Consider the following 27,836-nt stretch of genomic DNA (forward strand, 5'->3'; position numbering starts at 1 on the left):
CCGATGGCTCAATTGACAAACACAAGGCTCGATTAGTTGCCCGAGGCTTCACTCAACAACATGGCATTGACTACCACGACACATTCAGCCCTGTTGTCAAACCAGTAACTATGCGTCTCATTTTATCACTTGTTGTTTCTCGTGGTTGGCCCCTTCGACAGATCGATGTGAATAATGCTTTTCTTCACGGGCATCTAACTGAGGATGTTTACATGTCTCAACCGCCGGGATTTGAAGATCCTACTCGATTCTCGTTTGTCTGCAAATTAAATAAAGCACTCTATGGTCTAAAGCAGTCTCCTCGTGCCTGGTTCTCCCGACTCAGTGATAAACTATATGAGCTTGGTTTCTCCTCCTCGAAAGCCGATACCTCACTTTTTATGTTTCATGAAGGTGATACTCATATTTATATGCTTGTTTATGTCGATGATATCGTCATTACTGGCTCCTCACAGGATGCCGTTAATCGCTTAATTCGTGTTCTTTCTACTTCGTTTCCTATTAAAGACCTTGGGCAACTCCGCTATTTTCTGGGAATTGAGGTCCTTCACAATTCAGGGGGATTTCTCTTGTGCAGCATAAATATGCGACTGATCTACTTCAACGGGCAAACATGATGAATTGTAAAAGTGTCTCAACTCCCATGTCAGTCACGGAAAAGATTTACCTCGATGGGAACACTTCTTAATGATGATGATGTTTTTAAGTATAGGAGTTTAGTGGGAGGTTTGCAATATCTTACTTTGACAAGACCTGATATCTCTTTTGCAGTAAATAAAGTTTGTCAATATTTATCAAAACCCACCAATGTGCATATGGAGGCAGTGAAAAGAATCTTACGATATGTGAAAGGATCAGTCACAACGGGTATTCAATTTCGAAAGTCCAAGTCCACACTTCTAAGTATTTTTACAGATGCAGATTGGGCAGGATGCTTGGATAATCGGAGGTCAACGGGTGGTTTTGCAGTGTTTTTAGGCCCGAATCTTATTTCATGGAGCTCAAGAAAACAACCCACTGTATCAAGGTCCAACACAGAAGCTGAATATAAGGCTTTAGCTAATGGGACAGCAGAAACTGTATGGATACAATCACTGCTCAAAGAATTAGGGGTACATCAATCACGGCCACCGGTGTTGTGGTGCGATAACTTGGGAGCCACATACTTAACAGCGAACCCGAGTTTTCATGCTCGAACAAAACACATAGAGGTTGATTTTCATTTTGTCAGGGAAAAAGTGGCGATAGGTGCACTTGATGTTCGATTTATATCCTCCAATGATCAAGTAGCTGATGGGTTTACAAAACCAACAACTCGATATATGCTGGATCATTTAAAGCACAATCTCAACCTTGTCACGGTTAAGATTGAGGGGGAATGTAAACAGAAATGATAAGATTAGTTTAGAATAGATTGGTTCAAAAGTTATGTTGATAAGGCCCAAGATGTTAGGATCTGTTGTTTGTATTATCATGTAATCTTACTTGTGTATAAATATATGTGAAATCCATTAGGGATATTTACCCCAAATACTTCCGCTAACTCATTCAATTAACTTGTTTACACTTTCAAAGCATGTATATTAAATTTGTTAAATAGATTATATAATGTATGGATCGGTTTCAGTTTTTTCGGTCGGTTTATAATAAATTTTACATATTTGGTAGGTTTCAGTTTTGTGAGTCGGTTACAAAAGTCCAAACCGAATTTTACGGTTTTAAAAAATCCACACTCAAAGGTGACGGTTTGAATTTGGTTTCGATTTGATCAATTTTTTGTTTTTTAATTCCGGTGTTGCTCACCTCTAAAAAAGACCATGTCATATTGCCATATCCGTTCCTTCAAGTCTTACAATGAGTCCATGTTGACAGTTAAGCACCTGAAATAAAAAAGTTGTAAGAAGCGTCATCCCAAATTTCCAATTTTGTCCTCATCCAGTTTATAATACATAAATTATTCTTAGCTGCGGTGCTAAATTGAAAAAGGTTACCATTGGTTGGGGGTTGGTGGCGTGAAAATTATTCTTTTTGCATTGAAAATACATCATAATGTTTTAGAAATCAGATCCATATCAACTTATAGAAAAAGATTAAAACCGACGTCTATGGTTAATATTGATATCTTGCATGGATTAAATAATAAATATTAAATAGAATAATATATTAGAAAATGGGTCGCTATGATTATACCCGGTTATATCCTGACAATAAAATTATAATATTTATTATATAAAATATGAAAAGTAATTTTTTTTATTATAGACTTATAGTACCCTAAAAAGTGTATTGTTGTTGTAAATAATGTTTATTTTGATCGAATTTCGAATATATTGGATCCGTTCTACTTTTCAATAAAATTTTCTTTTTGACAAATGACAATAAAGATATAATGTGTTTTTAACTTTGTATCCTACGCTTTTTAATATCTTTTTTAAGATATGTAATTTTATCAATACAACCGTTGTGCCTGTAACACTTAATTGTTTACATATATATTTAAAGAAAAAAAAATGTTCTTCAATCTCCTAAAACAAAATACTAAGAACTTATTTGATAAAATTATAAATATATTGTTGAGAATAGTGGTATTAGTTCAAACTTATTATTGGTAATTGGTTACATATTCTTTCTAGTATCCTTTATTTGTTATTTTTTATATATTCACGGTTACATGTTGTATATATTAGAAATGTGTTTGGTAAATAATATTTGCATGAGGACTATTGTTGTTGCTTTGGAATACTTCTAGCCTGCGGCTCACTAAGAGCAACTCCAACCATAAATCACTAAATTGGTGATTTGTTAACACTAAAATAGTGTTTGCATTCCAACCAATCACTAAAGTTGTGATTTTTAGAGGTCAAGTAGTTTGGCATTCATATTTGGTGTGTGAAGTTACCCCAAACACTAAAATGGTGTTTTTTAAAGGTTGATTGGAATGAGAACACCACTTTATTGGACTTTATAATCGTGTTTTAGTGGTTGGTTGGAGTTGGTCTAAAGGAGATAGTTGTATTGTGACAGGTGGGTTTTACCCGTTTATTTTTCGGGTGGTGTTTGCCCATGTTTGAACCGGATTACTTACCTGAAGTATATATTTGTTGGTGTGTGTATTGTCATTCAAAAACGATCATTTTACACACATACACGCACTAAGAATTCTCTCTTAGTCGTCTTCTAGGGTTTTCTACCATTTTGGGTTTGTTCATCTGTATAGTCTTTAGATGTGAGTAGATTAGGTGAGAGTTGTAGTGATGATTGTTGTATTGAAAGTTGAGAGTTCTGTAGTGAGGTTGTTGTGTAAGTATCTTTCAGACCAACTGGTTCTATATATATATATATATATATATATATATATATATATATATATATATATATATATATATATATAACAAAATTGCAAAAATGGTCCCTGTGGTATGCAAAATTTTGGGGTTTTAGTCCAAACCTCGAGTTTTTTGGATTCATGGTTCTTTTGGAGTGGTTTGTATGTGAAAATAGTCCCTTCGAAAATTGAAATGACTATAACACCCTTGTGGTATTTATTTTTCATTTTTCTTTCATTTTTTTTAAATTTAATATTTATTTATTTATTTTAACAATTAAAAAATAATAGAGGACCTCTCTCTCTCTCTCTCTCTCTCTCTCTCTCAACTGATTCATCTATAAAGAAATCAAGTGTTTTTTTGCACTTGAATAACAGGAACCGACATTGAAACCATTGTTATCAGGGTTTGAAATTGATGCACCCTTGAAGAATAATCGTACAAACACACATCTGCTTCAATTACAAAATTTCACTTAGATCAACAATGAAAATAAGAAGAAATAGATAAAGAATAATTCTCCAAAATCTAAATATGGAAAAAAAAACATCAATTAACGCTGGTCAAAATTAGACCGCAAAAATTAATCGGGATATGAACCCTAGTTTTCAAGAAATTAACCATTTGAAATCAAACACAAACATCAAAATTCAACTTAGATCACCCAGACACACAGATTACTAAGTAAACAGTCTTACACTTTTCAAAATCATACAAGGCGATCAATAAAGATCCTTGTGAAATTGATTTTGGCTCAATATCCAAGAACAGAATGAGAATTCGACGATGTTGGATCAATAATCAAGCGTCATGCTTGGTGTGCCAGTGAAACAACCAAGCCGCAACAAAATCGTTGTGATAGAGAATCGAAGTTAGGGCTCCAATGTCGATTATCCGAATCAGTAGGTCGTCCTCCATACCCCTGTTCTTTTTCCAAAACGAACCAATAACTCACACACTTGTTTCTTTTTCAGCAACAGTGGAGGGTAACATTGGACGGCTTCTTGATGGATGCTTTCTTGATGGGATGGGAAGAAAGGTGAAGATCGAAGAAGAGAGGAGGTCGTCGCTAAGGCGACTTGTAGAAGTAAGGGGTGTTTGCTGGGATTAACCGATGAAGGTGAGGCTGGTGAAGGAGGAAACAATTGGGTGGAGCTCTCATGGAGATTTTAAGTGTATGTTTCTTATGATTCAAAATATGAGGACACAATCAAACCAAAAAACTGGAAGGGTGAACAACAAACCCAAAAAAATGAGAGAGAGAGAGAGAGACGTGGGTCCTCAATTATTATTTTTAATTGTTAAAATAATTAAATAAATTTTAAATTTTAAAAAAAATGAAAGAAAAATGAAAAATAAATACCACAAGGGTATTATAGTCATTTCAATTTTCGGAGGGACTATTTTCACATACAACCCACTCCAAAAGGACCATGAATCCAAAAAACTCGGGGTTTGGACTAAAACCCCAAAATTTTGCATACCACAGGGACCATTTTTGCAATTTTGTCTATATATATATATATATATATATATATATATATATATATATATATATATATATATATATAGACAAAACTTCAAAAATGGTCCCTGTGGTTTCACAAAATCTGAAGTTTGGTTCCTAATTTACAAAACCTTACGGATGGTCCCTGTGATTTCAAAACTTTTAACAAACGGTCCTTTTCGCTAACTCCGTTAGCTTTTGTCCGTTAAGTGAAGGGCATTTCTGTCCTTTCACAATCACAGGGACCATTTATGAAGTTTTGCCTTATTTTTTTAAAAAAAGAAAAAAATATAATTATTTAATATTAAAGGGTCCCACCTCTCTCTCTCTCTCTCTCTCTCTCTCCCCCCCCCCCTGTACGTCTTCTTCCTAAAAAGAACACACCCTTTTGATCTCCTCCCTCCTTCTTCACTTCATCATAAACTCCAAAACCTCACTCAATTCTCACTCTTCATACACAGAAAGAGAGCATCCTTTTGCGATTTGAAGCAACCCCCACATAAATTCATATTTCCACAAGCTTGATTTCATATGGGTTTTGAATATCTCGAGCTTGGCACGACTCTCTTCTCTCTCAACTACATTCACATCAAGAACCCCCAATGGCTCTATTTCCTTCTTCATCAGTTTTCGTTTACCATGCACCCACTGCCTTAAACCCTAACCTCCCCCTATTTCTCCAACCACCCACCTTCAGCGGAACCTTATCCGACCTACAACAATGGCTGAATTGGGCGAAAACCTTAGTGTCATTTGTCGGTTCATCTTTCATAGATTCAGATAACGGACCAGACTCCGAAAGTTTACACAGAGGACTTAATTGGCTGATCGAAGATGCTCTAGAAAACCCAAAACCATTACTAACCCTCAACGACTCCAAACACAACATTGTTTTGCAATTAAGAGCTTACTTGGATGATCTTTACTCTTTATGGGGGATTTGGTTCTGAGTGTCGAAGAAGGCGATCTGATCGAAGTCCTGAAACCGAGTTAATAATCGATCTGCTGGAAGATGTGATCAAGCAGAGTCAAGAATTGAATGAAGGTTTGTGGGTGGATTTAGGTACCAGTTCTGGTGCAATAGTTATTAGAATCAAGAGGATTTCATGGATTAGGATTGAGAGAGAAGGTGGGTTTATGTGTATATTTTCAATTTCTTTGATTATACATCTGTGTGTATTGAGTTCAGCTCCAATTTGGATTTCAATTAGAAGTAAAAACAAGGATTTCATGGTGATTTTCTTAAGTTGCACACCAACTATTTGTAGAAATGCCCCAATGACATCAATTGTTCACACCCCAAGTTGGCTGTTTCTTGTTTCACAGCTTCGCCATAACGAAGATGATGATCAGATGAAGATGAACACGGTAGAGAGAGATGTTTAATTTTGTATATGAAATTAGATATGAAATTAAAGTTGGATATGAAATTAGAGTTCGAATCCATTTTCTTTGATAAATTTGCTTCAAAGTTTTTTAAAAGGGTGTGTTCTTTTTAGGAAGAAGACTTACACGGAGAGAGAGAGAGAGAGAGAGAGAGAGAGAGAGAGAGAGAGAGAGAGAGAGAGAGAGAGAGAGAGAGAGAGAGAGAGAGAGAGAGAGAGAGAGAGAGAGGTGGGACCCTTTAATATTAAATAATTATATTTTTTCTTTTTTTAAAAAAATAAGGCAAAACTTCATAAATGGTCCCTGTGATTGTGAAAGGACATAAATGCCCTTCATTTAACGACCAAAAGCTAACGGAGTTAGCGAAAATGACCGTTTGTTAAAAGTTTTGAAACCACAGGGACCATCCGTAAGGTTTTGTAAATTAGGGACCAAACTTCAGATTTTGTGAAACCACAGGGACCATTTTTGAAGTTTTGTCATATATATATATATATATATATATATATATATATATATATATATATATATATATATATATATATATATATATATTCAAAATTTTTGGCCTATTTGATAACGTCTTAATAAAACCATTTAGATGTTAGAATCGATCAACATTTAACGTGTTTGATACATTTTTCTGAACAATCTCTGAGCGAATTAAAAGCCTAAGAATGGTTAAAAAAAACTCTTCTTTCTCTAAACCATTAAGAGATGGAAATATTCTAAATGGTTCATCTTTATGGAACGATTCTTAGTTGTCATACAATGTTGGATAAAGCTATCAAAAATTTTAGTGACAAAAAGAAACACCAAATACGAAACACAAAAATATATAATATAAAAGACCATTCATTTGACAACTTTACAGCGATATTCTAAACTTTTACGCATAGGCTTCAAATTAGTCTTATTTGGGATTGATGTAGTTTATACTTTATAGTGATCCGTGAACATGTCAAATACCAGCCAAACCAATGTTTAGAAGGGAGAAAAGTCACTAAAAGATAAATAAATTTTGCTATGTTATTTTGCCTATTTAAAAGCATGTCTAGTTTTTCTCTTAAGAAAATTATTTTTAAGGAAAAATGACTAGAGGTTAACAAACTTTTCATTTAGTTCAAAAATACTATTATACTTTTATTTTCTTGTATAATAAACCATTAAACTTGCTAAAATATTTATATTAAAATAATAATATTAATAATAATAATTTTTTAAATAAATAAATAGCCATGTGGATATTGTGTGGTAGGGTGTAGGGAAATAACTTTTTCTCTTCATTCAAAAATACCATTAGTATCAAACAAATTTTAACTGCTGTGGATATGGTGTGGTAGGGTGTAGGCTATTGTTTTTTTTTTATATAATATATTAATAAATTATTTATTTTAATTTATTAATCAAATAAATAAATCATTTTTTCTCTCCAAAATATCATGTCCATTGTAAGGATCGAAGGCAATCCAAAATGATTGTACTACTATCAGTTCAAGTTTATACTAATTATAGTTATGAGTTTAGACATCTAATCTAATAATATTTCCATTAGTATCAAACAAAATTAATTTTACATAAAATTCTTCAAATCTTTCCTTTTCCATATAAGTGGGACAAGAGTGAGATCAAACATTAGGAATCTTTTCTAATTTTAAATTGAAATTTGTCATTAACTTTTTACATAAAACAATTCATTTTTTATCAACTGGTATAATATCATCAATATTTTATTATGATCAATGAAGAAACAAATAAACAATAATAAAACTAAATTTTGATAAGAAGTATGCTTTGTTTATTTGATACAGTTGTAATATTGTATTTAAGATTAAGAATGTATCAAGTACTATTAATTATAACCCAACAGAATCTCTGTGAAATGGATTTTCAGATTAAAAAAAAAAACGTATTCAAATATAATCCAAATAAATTGTTGCAACATTATTAAAACTAAAAAATTAGTTACGTATAACGTTAGATAATTTTATATTTATTTAAAAGAATCAATTTTGTTGTATGAATAATATATGACAAAAGTTATATTAAAAATCAGATTTATTTACTATTAATTCAAAAGTCCAAAGTTGAATAAAAGTTTGTTTACTAATAATATTTCTAAATTTGATCACTGCTGCTTTAACACTTGTTCGTTATGCATTAATACTTGTACGTAAGGAAGAGGGAGCGGAGACTCCTAAGTCCTAAAAGGCTGAAAATCTGAAACCCTTCTTTATATTTTCTTCCTTTGGGATCTTCGTCCCTTGCGCATATATTTTGCGAAACTCCGAAAATATCTTAACCCAGAATGCCTGATACAGAAACAGTACTTCCGGTAGACTGCAGTGGCGACGGTGATCTGGCGGAGGGAGGAGATCCTGATATTACGTACTGTGCTGAATTCGTCCCACCGGAATCATTCTGGCTATCAAAAGACTCCGAATTCGATTGGTTCGATCGTAATGCTTTCTTAGAGAGAAAGGAATCAAAGAAAGGAAACTCCAATTCGAAGAATCTGAATCCGAGTGTTAATCCAAGCTACACGAATTCGAACTCGGCGCGCTTTTCTGTCAACATGAAATCAAAAGCTGCGATTCTCGGTTTGCCGAAGACGCAGAAGAACACTCATATTGATTCAAAACGCAGACAGTGCAACCCGGCGAACGTACGGTTGTTCCCTAAACGGTCGAGTTCCGGCGGTAGGGCGCCAGGAGTGGTGCCAGTGACGGAGCCGTCTTCGCCGAAGGTCTCGTGTATTGGTAGAGTCAGATCGCATAGGCGTCGCAGCCGCAGGAGGACGTCTGCGATTGCATCAGCTACTCAACCACCGCCGAAAGCAGTAAATCAACAAGAGAAAACTAGTAAAGTACAGAAAACCAGCATCGTCTCTCGTATAACGTCGTTATTCCGCTCTGAAGGTTACCGCCGGAGAAAAAACAACAAATCGTCGATGAAAGGTACCGAACAATCAGAAAATTCGTTCTCCAGAAAAAGCAGCGTAACAGTAAAACCGATCAACAGTGAACCATCGACGCTGCCTGATCCGCCTGCTTTAGGAGGCATGAATCGATTCGCTTCCGGCCGCCGATCTGGAAACTGGACCGTTATATCAGCGTAGCACAGGTTGCCGGAGCCGCATGATCGGCTGAAAGCTTTGTTGACGACGGGGAACAGGCTGTGACCCACCGTTGACCAAATCAAAAGTTGTTGAGCCTACGTGGCACATGCGTAAATGATTTTTTTTTTTTTTTTTTTTTTGCAAACCGGTAAAAGCAACTGTTTTTACGGTTTGTTTTTCTCTTTTCTGTTAGGTTTGATTTTTGGGCTAATCCGTTTCCGGAGTTAATTTTCAAAATATGATTTCTTAGCAAAGGGTGAAGTAGATTAAAAAAATTGTACTTTTTACTTGATGTTCATACAAAATAATATAATTTGTCATATCTTGATTGTGTTTTTTCTTTTTGTGAGATTGTATATTATAAACAATTATTGTATCTTTAGGTTCGTGACAAATTTATCTTTATTTTTCTCTCTTATCGTTGGTACTCCAATTATTGCTCTTGTCGTTAATACTCCAACTGTTGCATAAAATTTATTTGAGAATAAATAAATAACAAAAAAGTATAACAATGATTAAAATATTAAGTTTGAGTTATGTAAATGCTTAAAATTTATTTGAGAATAAATAAATAACAAATAAAATATAAAAAACAATATTCTGAATGGAGCTGGAAATATCAAGATGGAGGGGCATTTAGCTTACTTGTAGGTTAAGGTAAAGAATTTGATTTTTTGTTTGTGTTTGTTTAATAGGCTAACAATGATTAAAATATTAAGTTTTATATTTTATCATAAAAAGTCCTGAACTAATTTTGAAGCCATCTGGTGGCCAAACACACCCACTTAGAATTTTCATGTTAATCACGTCTAGACAGCTAATAAATTAATTAAAAAACAAAATGGAAAATTGCATTTCAATAATAATTTTTTATCGAAGACGCTCTTTATTGGAAAAGCCAAAATTTTTTATTAAAATGTGATGTTATATAGGTTTTGTTTTTGTTATTGAGTGCTTTGATTAATTATTTTAGAGGAATAAACTTCACTTCTAGCAGGTTTTCGTAGCATGAAAATTAGTGTCGTGTGAGTGAGCTCGGTAAGGGTGAGAGGAACAAGTTAAAACTAAGCATTTCATGGAACTAATACTTATAAGAACCAGTTTAGTACATCGATGTTAGTGTGTTTATTGGTTAATTTTTGCGGTTGATTTTATGTTTATGTAGTTCATTAGTCGATTCATGACGGAAAACGGTTTCTTTTTTATTTATTTATTCCGCATGTTTGTATCTTATTTGTTTTGATCAAGTTTTTTGTCGAAATAGAATGGTATTTATATTTATTATTTATTGTAAAATAGGTTACTACACGAGTTGATTAAAAAAAATTAAATATCAATGTGAAAACATTTAACATTTTTAAAGTAAATTTAGAAAAAAAAATACAAATGAATTTTGAAATAATTAAGTAATTCAGTCTATACTAATAAAAAAAACTATATGACATATTTTAAATAATATTTTAAATAATTGTGTTGAATATCATTAATTAAAGTAAACTTTCAAAATAAATGTTAATCATAATTTTAGAAAGTAAATAATGTAAGAAAAATTTTTTTTTTTTGGTAGAAAGTCTTAATAAACTTTATGTTAGTAGTCTAGGTGTCATTTTAAAAAAATTTAAAAGCTTATAAAATATTTTTAAAAAATAGTATATTGGTTGTGTTTATTGGCATAAATTTAGGGATTACATTATGGCGAAGGAAAGATAGTTGTAGAAAGGCTTAATAAATTTATATTAGTAGTCTTAGGTAACATTTAAAATTTGAAAAAAAATCACATAATAACAAGTGGAAATAAGTAAATCAAAATTACGAGAAAATATCATGTGTTAAAATGAAGAAGAAAAAGGATATATGGCAAAAAGATATTTATTTATTAGGTTAGAAATGTGACACTCATGTACTACATGAGTTGATTAAAAAAATATTAAATATGTAGATGTAAACATTTAATATTTTTTAAAGTAAATTTAGAAAAAAAAATACAAACGAAATTGGAAATAATTAATTAATTCATTATATATTAATAAAAAAACTATTGACATATTTTACATAATTGTGTTGAATATCAATATATAAACATTAAACATTATTTAAAGTAAACTTTCGTAATAAATATTAATCATAACTTTAGGAAGTAAATATTTAAAAAATGGTATATTTGTTGTGTTTATTGGCATAAATTTAGGTATTGGAAAATTAATTGTCGAACGACTTAATAAATTTATATTAATAGTATTAGATGGAATTTTTTAAAAATTGAAAAACACTACATAATAACAAGTGGAAAATAAGTAAATCAAAATTACAAGAAAATATTATGTGTCAAAATGAATGAGAAAAATGACACATGACAAAAAAGATATTTATTTATTAGATTAGATAAGTGGAGCATTCAACGTAATATGTATGTATGTATGTACCCAATCAACATATTTTTTTGTTTTACGTGCCCATAACTCTTCCATGACTAGGATGGAGCGGAATAATAGAGCAAACACAAACGTTAGTAGCATGAGTTGGATAAATATCCAAATCCTTATATTATATATACATAAAAATGAAAGAATCAAAGAAAATGATTCTTTTCGTGAGATAGTTGAAATTTTTTATCACATAATAAATCAATGACTTTTGCTAAAAGAGATAGACATTTTATTTCAATATTCTTTGATTTTAAAGATGCATTATTATTTAGAATGTCTTCCTCCATTTTTCCACAAAATGACTAGTTGAATGGTGTTTTTGTGTATGTGCATTCACCATCTGTCCTTTAAATTTCAGATTCATTATTTTCAAGAGGGGGATTTTATTCACACCCGAAATTGTTATGATGTTTATTTGACATGACAAGCGTTGACCATTCTAAACGTATATATTCATTTTACAGATTCCTTTTACATTTTCATTTCTTCCCCTTTACTTTGATATAACTACAAAAGTAATCATTTATTTATAATATTTTTTATTGTCGTTTTTATTTTAATACAAATTGTATTCTTTTCTTTTATATACCGAAAATGATGAAATAAAAATGTTACACCAACAAATTAAATAAAAAATAAAAATATTAACAAGATTTATTTTATTATCAAAAACAATTTTATATTTGGTGGATGAGCTCTTTGTAGATCAACATAAATAATAACAACAATTAAGTGGTGTACTTAATCAAATTACATATTCAAACATAATTTATACATGATTTCACATGTAATAGAACGTTTTGATTGTTTTGATTTGTAGTTACGTCAACCTGACCAAGATGAAGGTATTAGATATAATTTTTGTAAATAAAATTTAACATAATCGCCACCATATGAGATATTTTACGGGCCATGCCAAACGAAAAGTATGTCAACAAACCTTTCTTTTCTTAAAAAATAAACATTTACACCATTCTTGTCAGCAATGTAAAAAAACCACTATCCGATATAATCAATCAATATCGACTTGGAGTAAAACTCGACCCAGAAAAATAACTATTATAAAATTAAAAAGGATGAAAATCAAAGAGAGAAAAACAACTATATATATATATATATATATATATATATATATATATATATATATATATATATATAACCATACATGTAATATTAATTATATTTGATTGTTTAGTGGGTTTAGTTGTTCTCGTAGGTAAGATTGTAAGTGATGTTAATTTAATATTTTAAAAATTAAAGAGAGAAAAACAGAAAATGGTATATAAGTAAAGGACCATAAATATAATATTAAATTTATATTATTGTTTGATAGATAATCATTTTGTTAGGAACATTGACTATAGGATTAATGGGTGTCTTTAACAATATACAAAAGTCTATTGGATCCTTATAAGGAAGCAAATTCGTATCATCCACCAACAGAAGTATTTCTGTTGTAATATGTAGCATCATCTTTACTAATATTTGTAGCATCATCTTTACCATCATTGTCACATGTGTATGAATAACATTGCCACATGTAGCAACATTATCATCACTAAGGTATTATAAGTTTTTGGATCGGCATAATGATTTTGTGGTTGTATGGTTGTACTAGTATTCAATATACAACATATGTAGGGTCACTAGGATATTAAGGAACACTCTGAGAGACAAAAATACATGCATGATTGTTTCTTTCTCTCCTACTAGATTAGTTCTTATCGAAGCATTTTCTTCTTCCGCAAGATTGAGTCTGATCGACTTTTTCTACTAGATCAGTTCCCACCAACTTTTGATTGAATCAGTGAATAGTCGGAGCCTCTTCCACCGGACCACCACGATTATCTACCATATACACATATGCGATAGTTAATACTTTCTTAATAACATTTATGATCTCACAGATATTATTTGAAAAAAGAGATGCCACAAATGTTTTTAAGTGCACCACACTCCCTAACAGACTATTCGTTAGCGCAGATAGCAAACATAATTTCACAGACGATATCGAAATTAGTCACTATCATGATAAACTCTCTAATTTTTTATTAACTCATACAGAATTGATAAATAAAATTGCTGATTTATCTTTTTCTCTTTGTTAAATCTCTCGTTTTATAACGTGGTATACTTTGATTATCCCATGTTAATATGTATGTAGTCCTTCTTGTGTACCTAGTTTAGTCAAAAAGTTGCATTTTATTCCACAATATTGACTGTCTTTTTTGTCTTTGAATTGAAGGCCCCGGACTTTTGGATTTATATGGAAAGCACGATGACTCCTTTCTTTCTTTTCTTCTCCTTCTTTATTTGGGTTTGGTTGGTTTTCGAGGGTTCCTCCCATTTGACCCACTTAAAGTTCATTATTTTTAATATTATTCCCATTACTTTTTTATTACAAGTTTTAATATCGGGTTAATTTTAATTTATTTATGTATTATGGAATTATTATTTTTTTCTATCACAATGTTATATTTTGATTCTTTTTAAGATATTATATTTTAAACTTTTAGTTAATTAGTAAAAACTTTTTTAGGAGGATATTACTTTTAATTAACATGATGAATTATTTTCTACCCAAGTTTGATTTATGATTGAAGATGAAAACAATTTTTTGATTCTTCTAACCACGCAAAATGGGATCATACATTTCAACTAGGTAACTTTTTTTTTTTCGTTCTTAACATTACACAATCTAGTCTTTGTTTCCGGTATGTTTACAAAAATAAATATTATCTCTAAAGCTTAAATTATGTTTATAACTTAATTATTTAAGTTGCTATTTTTCTCTTTATTGGTATAAAGTCAGTCGGTGTATAGTTTATTAACGGTAGGGGTGAGCAAAATCGAACTTGAAAACCGAAAAAACGATGGTTTGGGTTTGAGTTTTTTTTTTTAACCGAAATATTGGATTCGGTTTCAGTTTTAGGAAATATAAAAACTAATAAAAACCGAAACCGAACCAAATTTATAAAATACAATTTTTATATACATGTTATATATATATATATATATATTGTTTTTTCGCTTAAAAATATGTATATACAAAATTTATTACCCTCCTATCAAAATTTCTTTCTTATTTGATATTGGTTATATATATATATATATATATATATATATATATATATATATATATATATATGTGTGTGTGTGTGTGTGTGTGTGTGTGTGATCCGTTGAGAACTCATAGATTCCTGAAAACCCGAGAACTAAATGTGGACTGTTAGATCAAAATTAATTCATTAAGGGCGTGATCGTCATCTTAACAATCTCATTTAATCTTTAAGTTTTTGTGTTATTGAAATTATTAATAAAAATGTCTAAAATTATTCTAATAAATCAAAAAATTTGATTTTTTTTAGAAAAATAAAAAATTTCTAATTTTTTTTAAAAATACAGATTTTTTTTTAAAAAAATGTAATTTTTTAAAAAAAATAAAACTATAATTTTTTTAAAAACAGTAAATTTTTAAAAATCTACAAAAAAATCTTAAAACTGAAATAACTAAAAAAATACTATAATTTTTTTAACCAAAAAATATAAACATTTCAGGTGCATATATACATTTTTTTTTCAAGTGCATATACGCATAAAAAACACATTTTTATTTACTAATCTATAAACACAAATAATACAAGTATTTTATTCGATACAAAATACAATATAAAAAATAAAAATTGCTAAAAATTTTCAGTGTTTTCTTTTCTTCGTGTTAAGATGGTCATATTTTCTTCAATTTATCATTTTCACATCTTCAATATTTTCCACATATTCTTCCAATTCTATAAGAAAATTCAAAAAAAATGATTATTGCAAAAAACACTCACAAAAATGCATATGCATATATCATGTAAAATTCACATGTGATTATATAGTGTCATATTCACATGTGATTATATCATTTAAAATTTAAATGTGAAATTCACAAGAAAATTTAAAAAAAATAATTAACGAAGAACACTCATACAAAATACATGTGCATATAGATGTAATTCATATGTGATTAACTTGTGATTTACATGTGAATCACATGTAATTCATACGTGATTCACGTGTGATTTACATGTGATTTACATGCAATCCATATGTGATTAACTTGTGATTTACATGTGAATTACATGTGATTCATATGTGAATTACATGTGAATCATATGTGATTTTCACTTGTTATTTACATGTGAATCACTACACATAATTCTAAGAAAAAAAAATTTCAAAACATCAAGTCAAACTCTTAAATTTAATCATTAAAAACTCAATCCTGGTAATAACATAGATTAGTGACAGGAAATGGAGTAAAACGAAAGCAAAAACTGTTTGAATCCTTCTAATGTTAACTTTATTTTGTTATGTATGTGGAGACATGGTGGGAAAACAAATTGGGAGAGATGCATTTGTTTCACAAGGTTTTGATACTTGAAATTAAAAAAAAATCATTAAGAGATCATATGGGTGGTATTGATAGTTTTCATCAAAGCAAGAGAAAATTGTGAATTTTTATTGAAAGAAAAACAATTTATTAGTGCAACCTTCAAGAAGCAAACCAAAATTGAGGAGAGTAACTATAAACTTCATTTAGGTGCTTCAATTTAGTGTTGTAAAATTTTATTGAAAAATGGTTTACCACTTCGGGGTCATGATGAATCGAGTGACTCCCTTAATAGAGGGCTTTTCTTTGAGTTCTTATCTTTCATGAGAGATCATAATGAAGGCATTCGTCATGTTACCTTAGAAAATGCTCCTCAAAATAATCAAGTGACGTGCCCGAGGACTCAAAAGCAAATTATTGAATGCTTTTCAACAAAGATAATTTTAAGTATTTGCAAAGAAATTGGTAAAGATGTGTTTGCTTTATTGGTTGATGAATCTAATGATGTATAAAAAAAAGAACAACTGACTATATTTTTGAGATATGTCGACAACCTTGGAGTGGTGAAAGAAATATTCATTGGAGTTGTGCACGTGAAGGATACATCCTCTTTGACTCATAAAGCGGCCATAGATGAAGTTTTTACACGTAACAAGTTGAGTATGTCCCAGGTAATTACAACTTTTTTTCCTTATTATGAACTTTAATTGAATATTATTCGCTTTAATCTTTAATATATTTTTTTATCAGGTAAGAGGACAAGGTTACGATGGGGAAATTAATATGCGAGGTGCATTCAACGATCTAAAAGCTTTGATTTTACAAGATAATGATTCAGCACATTATGTGCATTGCTTTGCACACCAACTTCAGTTAGTTATTGTGGGTGTAGCAAAGAAGCATGATGGTGTTGAAGACTTCTGATATTGCTATATTTATGCATGTTTTTAGGTAATATTTAAGTACATTTTTATACATATTTTGGTTATTTGCATTGAATAATGATACTTATAAGTTTAAATTGTACTTTGCAGCCAAATAGAAGCATTCTTGAAGAAAAGGAACTAAAATCGACAAAGCTTGGAACTTTGGAGGCTTGGAGAATAAAAGAAAAAGATACCCACGAAATCAGCTTAATTCACGACGTGATATTCCAGAAGATAAGCATCGCGGATCAGACTCCTTGTCAAACACGGATATCTACTGTATTCACGACGTGAGGCTTACTTGCTCACGACGTGAGTACGGAAATTTCATAAAATATAAATAGGGCTTGGTCCCTACGATTGGGGAGCTTTTGGCTGACTTGGAGAGTTTCAGAAGTCGAAATTTACAGAGTTTGAAGGCCTGTAAGTTGGTTTACATACCAAGGAAGAAGAAGAGCTCATAATTAGCTTAATAGTTTGGTACATTTAAATATGTTTTTGACTATGGTTTGTTTATGTTTATTTGTTAGCATGTCCAGCTAAATCTAGCTGCTTCTGTTAGCTAGATGAAGCTGGAACTCATGGTTTTATTTAATTAATCTAGACCTTGCTTGTTGGTTATGTATTGTGTTTGATTGGTTTACCTAGCAAGCTTGATTCAATAATTAGATTGCTTTAATGTCTTATTCTGTGTAGTTAATGACCATTATTCTGCATGAATTGGAACACCTAGTAATTTAATAAACATTAGGTTATTAGAGCTAAGATCGAACCAATCTTAGTTAAGGAATTGAATTATTAAATTAGGTTGTGCTAGAGAACTCATATTATGACCATAAGTGTGTTTGTCAAATCAATCTTACATAGCTCCAATTCTATTTAATAATTGATTATGTGTTAAATTATGTGTGAACATACATAAATCTACATGAATTAATTAATGTTAGTAAATTTAGAACTGAATTGCTAATACTATTTTAATTGGTAACCAACAGGAATTGTCATAACTAATTTGTAAACCATTGAGAGAAAGTGGATTCAAACTAACAGAAGTGTTTTGTTTATTGATTGAATTCGTGATAAGAAATTAAGTTCATCTAAACTTGCAAAATTATATAAAACAACCACTTTGCTAGAAAAGTAGGTTAATTTAATAGTATGTAGGTTAATTAGTCAATATCGTTCCCTGTGATCGACACCCGACTTACCTAAACTATTCTATAATTTGACTAGGTACACTGCCTAGGTGCAATTTAGTTAGTTAAGTTAGTTAGGTTATAAATATAAAATTAGGTGTAGCTATTTGCACGCATCAAGTTTTTGGCGCCGTTGCCGGGGAACGGCTTATTTGATTGTTGATTTATTTGCTTTAGGTTAATCGATCTTTTTTGTGGGGTAAAACCTGCAAAAAGTTACTTTTTCAGCTTAGATTTTTGTTTCAGTACTCAACTCACGACGTGAGCGTTAAGCTCACGACGTGAGTCCAGTAGATTTTCGTTTTTCTTTGTTTTTCCGTTTTAGTTCAGTTTTACATTTTTATTTTTTGTTTTATTGCAGTAGTTAATGACCAGAGGTTCCAAAACACCTTTGGTGCCACCACTTGAAGATCCAGAGTCGGCCCTTCACAAAAAGACGAATAAGAACGTGAAAGAAGATCAAACACCAAAGAAGTCGTCCTTCAAATCAGCTTTTGGAATAAAGTCAGGGAAGAAAACGGTAGAGTCAAGCACATCTTCAAAGGACAAGAGCAAAGTTGAAAGTTTTGATCAAATACCTAATCCACAAGAATCTGAATACGAATCTGAGACCGAGTTTGGACTATATACGAGTGAACTCGAAGACGAGCTAGAAAACGAGATGGCGAACATTGAAGAGATGTCCATGGGAGCTTACAAGAAGCGAATTAGAGACGATGTTGGTCTGGGGTTAGTACAACCTGCAATTCCTCCCACTGCCACATTTGAGTTGAAAGGACACATCCTTACTGCACTTAAGGATATTCCAATTTATGGGAAGGATCATGAGGATGCTTTTAAGCATCTTGATGAGGTCAATGACATTGCAGACTATTTCAATGTCCCAAATGTCACTAGAGACACAGTCTTGTTAAGGATGCTTCCCGTTACTTTCAAGGGAGCTGCAAAAGATTGGTTGAAAGCACTTCCACCTGGTGCAATCACTACTTGGGCCCAGATGCGCGAGCAATTTTTTGAACAATTTTGCCCACCATCGAAGATAGCTAAACTCAATAAGACGATAGCCAATTTTGAGCAACAACCAGGGGAGCCACTTTATGAGGCGTGTGAACGCTATAAAGGGTTACTAAGAAATTGTCCTCAACATGACCTCAACATTCAACAAGAAGTGTCAATATTCTATGACGGGGTCAATGTCATGACAAGGCAACTCCTTGATTCTCAAGGACCTCTTACGAAGAAAAATCCAAATTAGATTAAGGTGTTAGTTGAAGAATTCGCGAAGCATTCTCGTGAGTACCACAACCCAAGACAAGATGGAGCAAAAGGCAGTGGGGGTGCACATTCTGAAGAGATGGCTGTTATGATGGCAATGCTAAATAATATGGACCGGAGATTAACCCAAATGGACCAATCATTTCATGCAATTAGAGTTGGTTGTGAAAGATGCAATGGTCCACACTTGACTAGAGACTGCCACTTGGAAGAATATGGGAACAAAAAGGCTCAAGTTTGCTATTCTAGTGGGGATAAATATGATGAAGACTATAGAAAACCAAAGAAATAGTGGCTGCCATATGATGAATACAAGAAGCAGAATGAAGAGAAATATAGGCAGACTGGACGAGGCTTCTACCAAAAGGAACAACCACCAGCCGAGAAGAAAGTTGACTTGGAAAACATGTTAACTCGATTTATGGAAGTTTCCGAGAAAAGACATGATGATACCGATGCAGCACTGAAGGATCACATGAAGATGATGAAAGAACAACAAGCTATGATGAAGGAACAGCAGACAATGATGATTGACCAGCAAGCTTCATTAAGAAATCATCAAGCATCGATCCATAATCTCGAAGCTCAACTTGGTCAATTAACAACTTTGGTAAGCGAAAATTTTTCCCCACAATCTCGCGATAAAACTGCTCAATCCCATGTTATGATGATCGAGACTGAAGAAGAGGCCATCTCTGAGTTCTTAGAAGCATTGGAAGTGGAGCCAAAACCATCCGAACCAAAGCCGAAGAAGTCAAAGCTCGAAAATAAAAATGCTGCTGAAACACCAGACTTACGACGTGAGCCTTCAAAACTCAAGATGTGGTCCCGGTCTGAACAAAAAAATTCTGAAACTGTTCCGGTATATCGTCCTCCTTTACCATTTCTGTCCCGAGCTAATCTTCACCCACTGGAACGAGAGCATCTGGAGTTTATTAAACACGTAAAGGGTATTCCAATAAATACTCCTTTTATTGAATAATTATAAAAAATTCCCAAATATGCGAAGTTCCTACAAGAATTAATGGACACTCGTCAACAATTGAAGAAAAATTCCAAGGTTGTTCTTAGTGAGCAAAGCTCGAAAGTTGTATTGGGTTGGGAGAGTTACCAAAGAAGATGGGAGATCCTGGACGCCTCACTCTTCCATGTGAGTTTGGGAACAATCTGAAAACTTATGCTTTAGCCGATTCTGGGGCTAGCATAAATTTGATGCCTTATTCATTTTATCAAAAGCTGAATATTCAGAAGATGAAGGCTACCAAAATGACAATTCACATGGCTAATCGTTCAGTGACACAACCCAGCGACATTGTAGAAGACATTCTAGTAAAAATTGGGAAATTCGTTTTTCCAATTGATTTTGTGGTTATGGATTCGAAAGAAGATCCCGATGTCCCCATTATTCTTGGTCGCCCTCTACTTAACACTGCTAGAGCCTTGGTTGATATTCGTGAATCCAAGCTCACTTTGAGAGTTGGAGATGAAGAGGAAACTTTTGGAGTTCAAGATGGTTTCCAAGGGAGTGATGTTCAAGATGAGGTTTTCAATATTGAAGAAGAAAACGAACTTGCAGAATTAGAGAAGTTAATGGAAGAAGAAATTAAAACAATTCAACAAGTCAAACGAACAAAACCAAGAGCATCCGTCCCATTCTTAGTTGAGGTTATTGCCTATACAAAACCAACTTCTTGGGTAAGCAAGGAAAGCGACGATTTATCAAGTGATAAAGACGAGGTTACTTCTAAGGAGACGAGTCCAGTTGTGGAAGAAAAGAAGATTTCTATGGAGCTTAAAAACAATGAAGAAAAATTAGAAAATAAGGGGACCAAAAGAAAGCTCGATGCAAATGAGGTGAAAGCTAAAAAGGAGAATTCCAAAAAAGCATATATCCGACGAGTTCAAGCTTACAAGAGGCGATGGAAGGAGCAAAAGGTTCAGTTGGTGATGGACCCTCCGAAAAATTCAACGTGAGGAGGCACGGAGTCCGACTCATGACTCCATCAAAAAGAAGCGCTTCTCGGGAGGCAACCCGAGCTCGGTTTGAACTTTCTTTTCATTTTAGTTTTCTTTTCATTTTTAGTTTTTAGGAAAATCAATCATCTCATCATCTAAGTAATTCTATGAATGGTAAAAACATTAAGTGTGGGTCCATAAATTAAGTGGTAATTAAATTTGGGTTTTATTATAAAAAGATTTGAAAATTAAGTTGATCAGACAAAATTCACGATGTGAACACGTATGGTTCACGACGTGAGTCCATAAGCGTATACGAGACCAGGCTCTTTTAGCCCAAGAAATATATCAACCCACTTTCTGATTAATTAAATGGCCCAATAAGTTAGTCCATAAAAACTCACGACGTGAGTCATTTAAAGCTCACGACGTGAATGTTGAAACACACGTGACCACAGATTAAAGACCAGAACCCACTTTGACCTAAATCACTTCTTTATTCCCACGAAGTGAAGCTGTTTTTCCTGGTCCCCCCTTGTTCCAATTGCAACCATATACAACCTAAAGTCCATTTTTGCTTACCTAATCTGTACTTTAAGGTAATTCTTTCTTAAATCTATTGGTTAATTTTGCTTTAATAGTTGAATAAAGGGCTAGGGATTGTGTTTAGTTTAACTGATGAAATTTTGCCCTAAAATTCATGTTATACCTATTCATGTTACTGGATTATGCTTAGGATTGTCATAGGAATAAACCCCAACCACATTATTGGATCGATTATATGCACTGCCGTGATCGATTCAACTTGGACTGTCGCATTCACGACGTGAGTTCCTAGGAATTCACGACGTGAATTCTGGGCATTGTGAAACCTGATGCTGTTGATTTTCTAATGTGCTGGATATATATATATATATATATATATATATATATATATATATATATATATATATATTTGTTTGTGTTGTTTCTTGTTTTGCAGGAAATGGCTCCTAGGCGTGAAATTCCAGCTGGGGTGTCTAACTTGCACCCATTTTATGTCTTCCCAACGAATGTGTCAAGGGATGTTCTTACACGTTATAACAACCGTTTGGGGTGGTTATATAACCGAGAGTTCGCGGTCGCCCCGACTGTGAATTGGCAAAGGTTGAGGGAGGTTGGAATAGTTGACCGGTTGACCCCATTTCTTACAAAATTATTTGTGGGGAACGGGTACTCTTTCACATGCAAGGGGTGGAACAATCTTTTTGCTTTCCAGGAACGGGTTTAGAAGGAGTTGTGCGTGGAATTTTTCTCTACTGTGGCAATTCATGAAAATGTCCAAGATCCCACTTATCCGCAAGCTTTAGTTTTCCGTTTAGGCGGAGAATACCGAGAGTGTAGCTTGGTTGAGTTTTCGTGGAGAATAGGTTTGTATGAGGCTCACGAGGCCATGTCTCCCGAGTTCGCTATGTTTTTACGGTAGGTTGTCTATGGTTATGAGGGAGAAACATCGGGGCTTCAGTTATGGAGCAATATCGCGTCGGGAGTGTTCAATTCCGGTGTGTCACCGAAAAGTAGTATCAAGTCACCCATTCACCGGCTCATTACTTTTTCCATCCACCACAAGCGCCATGGAGACAAAGTTACAAAGTTGAATTTGTTTTTCTTATGGTCTACTTTGCAGCCGGGGGTGTGTTGCAACATCCCATACTTTTTGGCCCGCTATTTGGCGGAGTATGCCGTGAGTTCCCACCCTGGGAGCCCGATTTGTGGAGGACATTTCATCACCCGTTTGGTCCGATCCTACGGTGTGATAATTCCCGACATTACGAGGTCATTGACTTGCATGGAGGGGAATGAGTTTTCCTTGGGTTATTTAGAGACAATGAGGGTGGTGATAAACTTTCCTTGATTTGAGACTGGATTCACATCACATCCTCTTTTACTTATTTTGAAAACCATTTAAAGTCATTTTGAAAATCTTTCCTTGATTTGAGACTGGATTCACACGAGTGTTCCTCCAATTCACTCAAACCAAGGCTCTGATACCAACTTGTAACACCCATAAAATTCGAGCAAATTTAAAACCTTTTAATTCGTTTGAAACCATTAAATTATTACAATTTGTTTTCAAAATAATTTATACATCAGAGTTTCCCAGAAATCATAATCGTCAATCGAGGAAGTGTACGGTCACACCTTCGCCTATGCGCGGCCATCCGCTGAACCTGAAACAATAAACTGAAACTGTAAGCCAGAAAGCTTAGTGAGTTACCCCCAAAATACCAACCTCATATAACCATAATCACATCACAAATACAGAACAACCATGCATCTCGAGTATACAGTATGACTGGTCCGCCCGCACCGGGCCTTCACTCCACCTGGTCCACTCTCTGATTCTACCGTATGACTGGGCCGCCCGCACCGGGCCTACAGTCTATCTGGATCTATTCCGAGCCTTCGGTATGACTGGACCGCCGTACGGGCCTACAGTCTATCCGGACCGCTCGTAGGGTATGTTGGCCTTCAGCATAAAGCATGACCGCCTCAACTCAAACATCAAGCAAATAACCATGTGCACATATAACAGGTAATCACATGACAATCCATAGACAAACGAACCGTTCTAGCAGATCATATAGTATAGCAACATCCTAACCAGGATATCGACCTAACCGGTCACTAACATAGCATCATCCTATATACCAGGATACCGACCCTGACCAGGTCACTGACATAGCATCATCCTATATACCAGGATACCGACCCTAACCAGGTCACTGACATAGCATCATCCTATATACCAGGATACCGACCTAAACCAGGTCACTGACATAGCATCATCCTATATACCAGGATACCGACCTAAACTAGGTCACTGACATAATATTGTCCTAATTACCAAGACGTCGATCTAACAGATCAATAAGCACATCAAACAAGTACAAGTACACAATCCGAAAAGGGTCGGCCTTGGTGCCTTAGACCTTGTGATAGAGTGAGGATAACTCACCTCGAAATGCCGAACTGAAGAGGTACGATCAAATCCCCCGATCACGGCCACGAAGTCCACCACCTAACACTTTGATGAAACCATAACTGTAAGTGCCCAAATTACCAGAATACCCTTGGAAGTCAAACTAGTCAACTTTTGGTCAAAGTCAAAGTCCTGGTCAAAGTCAGCCTTCCTGATTGACCCTACTCGCCGAGTCAGCCCGTTGACTAGCCGAGTTCCTAAACTCAGAAAATCCTCATATCACGACTCAACTCGCCGAGTCACCCCATGACTCGTCGAGTTCATAAATCCCCGAATCCTAGTCTGTCCAACTCACTGAGTCACCACTCAACTCACTGATCCTTATCATAACCATATGGGTTAGGGTTTGCGACCCGACTCGTCGAGTCCAAGAACAGACTCGCCGAGTTCACTTAAGTCATCCTCATTCAGACGATTTCAGTTCATCCCACTGCTTCCAACTCATAGATCTGGACTCCTAGGGCTAGCTTTACACGTAAAGTTTCCAACTTTACGTGTATGCAAGGTGATTTTGGCTCAATACAAGTTACAGAGAAGGTTCAAGACAAGAATGCTCGCAAACAAGCTAAAGGGCTGATACTTTATGCCTCCATGGACCAAGATAAGTCTAGATCTGAAGTTGCAACCCCAGATCTAGTCCCAAAACCCTAAATGGATTCCAAACATGCTAAATAGCCCCAAATCATCATCCAAGAATAGATCTAGAAAGGAAGAGCTCAAGGCAACGACTTGTTACCTCCAAAATGTGCCCAAGATGAGGTAGATTCTGGATCTACACGAATTCCTTGATGCTAGCCTCTTGATCTACAAGTTTCCTTCACTAGAATCACCTTCCAAAGCTCAAAAACTCCCACCAATGGCTCACACACGATTTTAGGGGTTACTGACTCTCAAGGGGTAACAAATAGGATGAGGTGAGAACATAATATCCTTTAAATAGGGTGCAAACCCAAAAATTTAGGGTTTTCTCTTCCCAGCACTGACTCGTCGAGTCCCGCCGCCGACTCGGCGAGTCGGGTCACTTAACACGTTCCCAACACCTGCTCCGACTCGACGAGTTAAAACACCTACTCTTCGAGTCTACTCCTTTATTTACACATAGCACCCCGAACTTATATTCCTGAACTTGTGATGTTACAACTCTCTCCCACTTAAATTAGGCTTCGACCTCGAAGCCTGCTGCAGCACACGATTCTGGGTAACACTCCTACATTGCAGCCTCTGATCTCCCAAACCAGACCAAATCTCTCCAGGAACTACTACCACGTCCCTTCTAAGGACAACTCCTTCCTGAGCAGGATCCCTACCTATTGTTCCAAGCCTTCCACCGACCTCTTCTCCTTGACATCCACACATATCAATCTAAGTATCACTCGATGATACTTCCACCTTCCTGTCATGCACGCACTTTCGTGACCGACGAAGGTTGGTTACTACTATAATTCACGGGGCTCTCTCTCACAGTATTAATCGACCCTCCCCTTTCCAAAACTGGCGATAACCCGGGTAACTTGCAATATTGAAACTCATCCAGTTCCCTTCCTGAATCTAGTCCCTTTCCGTGCTGACAGGATGACACATCCTTCAGCTTCCGAGCAACTCTTATGAACAATCAGTTATATTGCATAAACACTCATACCTGGCCCAATCAGCCTCGGGCTGGAATACCAGGTATGCCTATGACGGGTCCAGTCATCCCTAGGATGGTATACCCTCGCATCCTCATGCATGTTTGGCCCAATCAACCCTCGGGTTGGAATACCAAACACACCAGGTCCAATCAATCATAGGGTCCGGTCATCCTCATGATGGAATACCCTAGATTGGAATACCACTACATACATATCCCATGTCCACAACCATACTTGGAATCCAAGGATCTATCCTTGCATCTCTTTCAAACTCCTCTGATTCGACACAACCGAGTACAACTTACCCAAATCTCAACAATACATCAAATCCGAACGTGCTCCTACGACAAACATAATCACACAATCTCTATGCCCACAACCTATGACTGGAATACCCTTACGTGGTCCTCAGCATAGGTCTGGATTGCCTCTGAGCCCACATCATGAGTCTGGTATGCCCTCCCCGGCCCTCAGCTCATGCCTGGAATGCTCCCAATGACCGATCGGCACTACTGTCGCCACTTCAGTTGCCCAACACTCCGACCCTGCAGCTATCCACATCCCTCCGCCACTCGAAGGGCCTAATCGACGCTCCTCTCATCAACGAACAACATACGATACAAAAACTACTACCACACATGAATCCCAAGACACATTTGGAGTTCGATCATGCCACTTCTATCCCAGGGGAGTCTGTTCCTTTTTCTCCCTTTTATTGCTTTTAAATTATTTTATGCGTACAATGAGGGCATTGTATGTAATAAGTGTGGGGTAGGGGGTAGAAAAAGTAAATTGCTAGAAAAATTAGAAAATTTTAAAATTTTAAAAATTTAGAAATTTTTTTAATAGATTTGAAATAATAATCTAATAATTTAATCTAGTAATAATAATTTGAACTTAAGTTGCTAGTGTTGTATGGGATGATCCGATGAAAGCTCAAATGTTTCGTTGAGCCAATATACGTTATAGTGCATTTGTGGCCCCCTTTATTCTAGTGAAATCATGGGACAAAATCACAATCTCGCTTAGTTTGAGGATCACAATATGTTTAGCATCGTGTACCAGAAATGTATCCAGGAAGGCTTATGTAGTCATTGCACATAGACTAATGCCTTAACCAATAAAGGTTGAAGTTAAGCGCCCTTGCTTAAGCATGTAGGTTTTTGAGTGGAAAAAAAAGTGAAAATACATGTTAAAAAAAGAGAGAGAAATTACAAAAAAAAGTGAAAAAGTTGAAGAATTTTTGGAGCATTCAAAGTATAAAGTATGAAGATAAAAGATCAAAAATTCTGAAGAAATTCAAAAGTTGAAGATACCAAAAATCAAACACAAAAATATGGTGAATTCAAAGAAATTAAAGACCAATTATTCAAAGAAGTGAAGAATTCAAAGGAGCTCCATTGTGGTATCTAAAGTTTTAATTTCTAGATTATGTATGCTTGGGTTGCTTGACCAAAAGTACCTTGAGGTTAGAAAGTTTTATGCGGATGGATTCGGAGGGATGCATAAAATGAGCGTTGTTCAAAAGAAGTGGGCGACTGTTTATTAGGATTGTGAGTATTTAGAATTAGGGGGGTCCTTAGGAAAATTTTAGACACAAATGCATGCGTTGCGGTCTTGGCATAATTGTTGAGCTTGAATTGGAATGTTCTATGTGATGTTAGTGATAAGAGTTTGAGTTTAAACATAATT

At 34.3% G+C, this 27,836-nt stretch overlaps 1 protein-coding gene and 1 non-coding gene across 2 annotated transcripts; one reads left to right on the forward strand and one right to left on the reverse strand.

The window, feature by feature from the left end:
• Positions 1-8,527: 8,527 nt before the first annotated feature.
• LOC145114050 (uncharacterized) lies at positions 8,528-9,337 on the forward strand. Its single transcript, XM_079050061.1, has one exon. The coding sequence runs from the start codon at positions 8,528-8,530 to the stop codon at positions 9,335-9,337; it is 810 nt and encodes a 269-aa protein (XP_078906187.1).
• A 9,968-nt stretch (positions 9,338-19,305) lies between these two features.
• LOC145117957 (small nucleolar RNA R71) lies at positions 19,306-19,412 on the reverse strand. Its single transcript, XR_013712948.1, has one exon. It is a non-coding gene; the product is annotated as a small nucleolar RNA R71 (small nucleolar RNA).
• Positions 19,413-27,836: the final 8,424 nt, after the last annotated feature.

The sequence above is a fragment of the Lactuca virosa genome, chromosome 5 (genome assembly GCF_052849685.1).
Source record: "Lactuca virosa cultivar CGN04683 chromosome 5, Lactuca_virosa_CGN04683_v6, whole genome shotgun sequence".
NCBI classification, from domain to species: domain Eukaryota; kingdom Viridiplantae; phylum Streptophyta; class Magnoliopsida; order Asterales; family Asteraceae; genus Lactuca; species Lactuca virosa.

Excerpts from the sequence above, each read along its gene's own strand:
- LOC145114050 (XM_079050061.1), top strand. The coding sequence starts at position 8,528 with ATGCCTGATACAGAAACAGTACTTCCGGTAGACTGCAGTGGCGACGGT.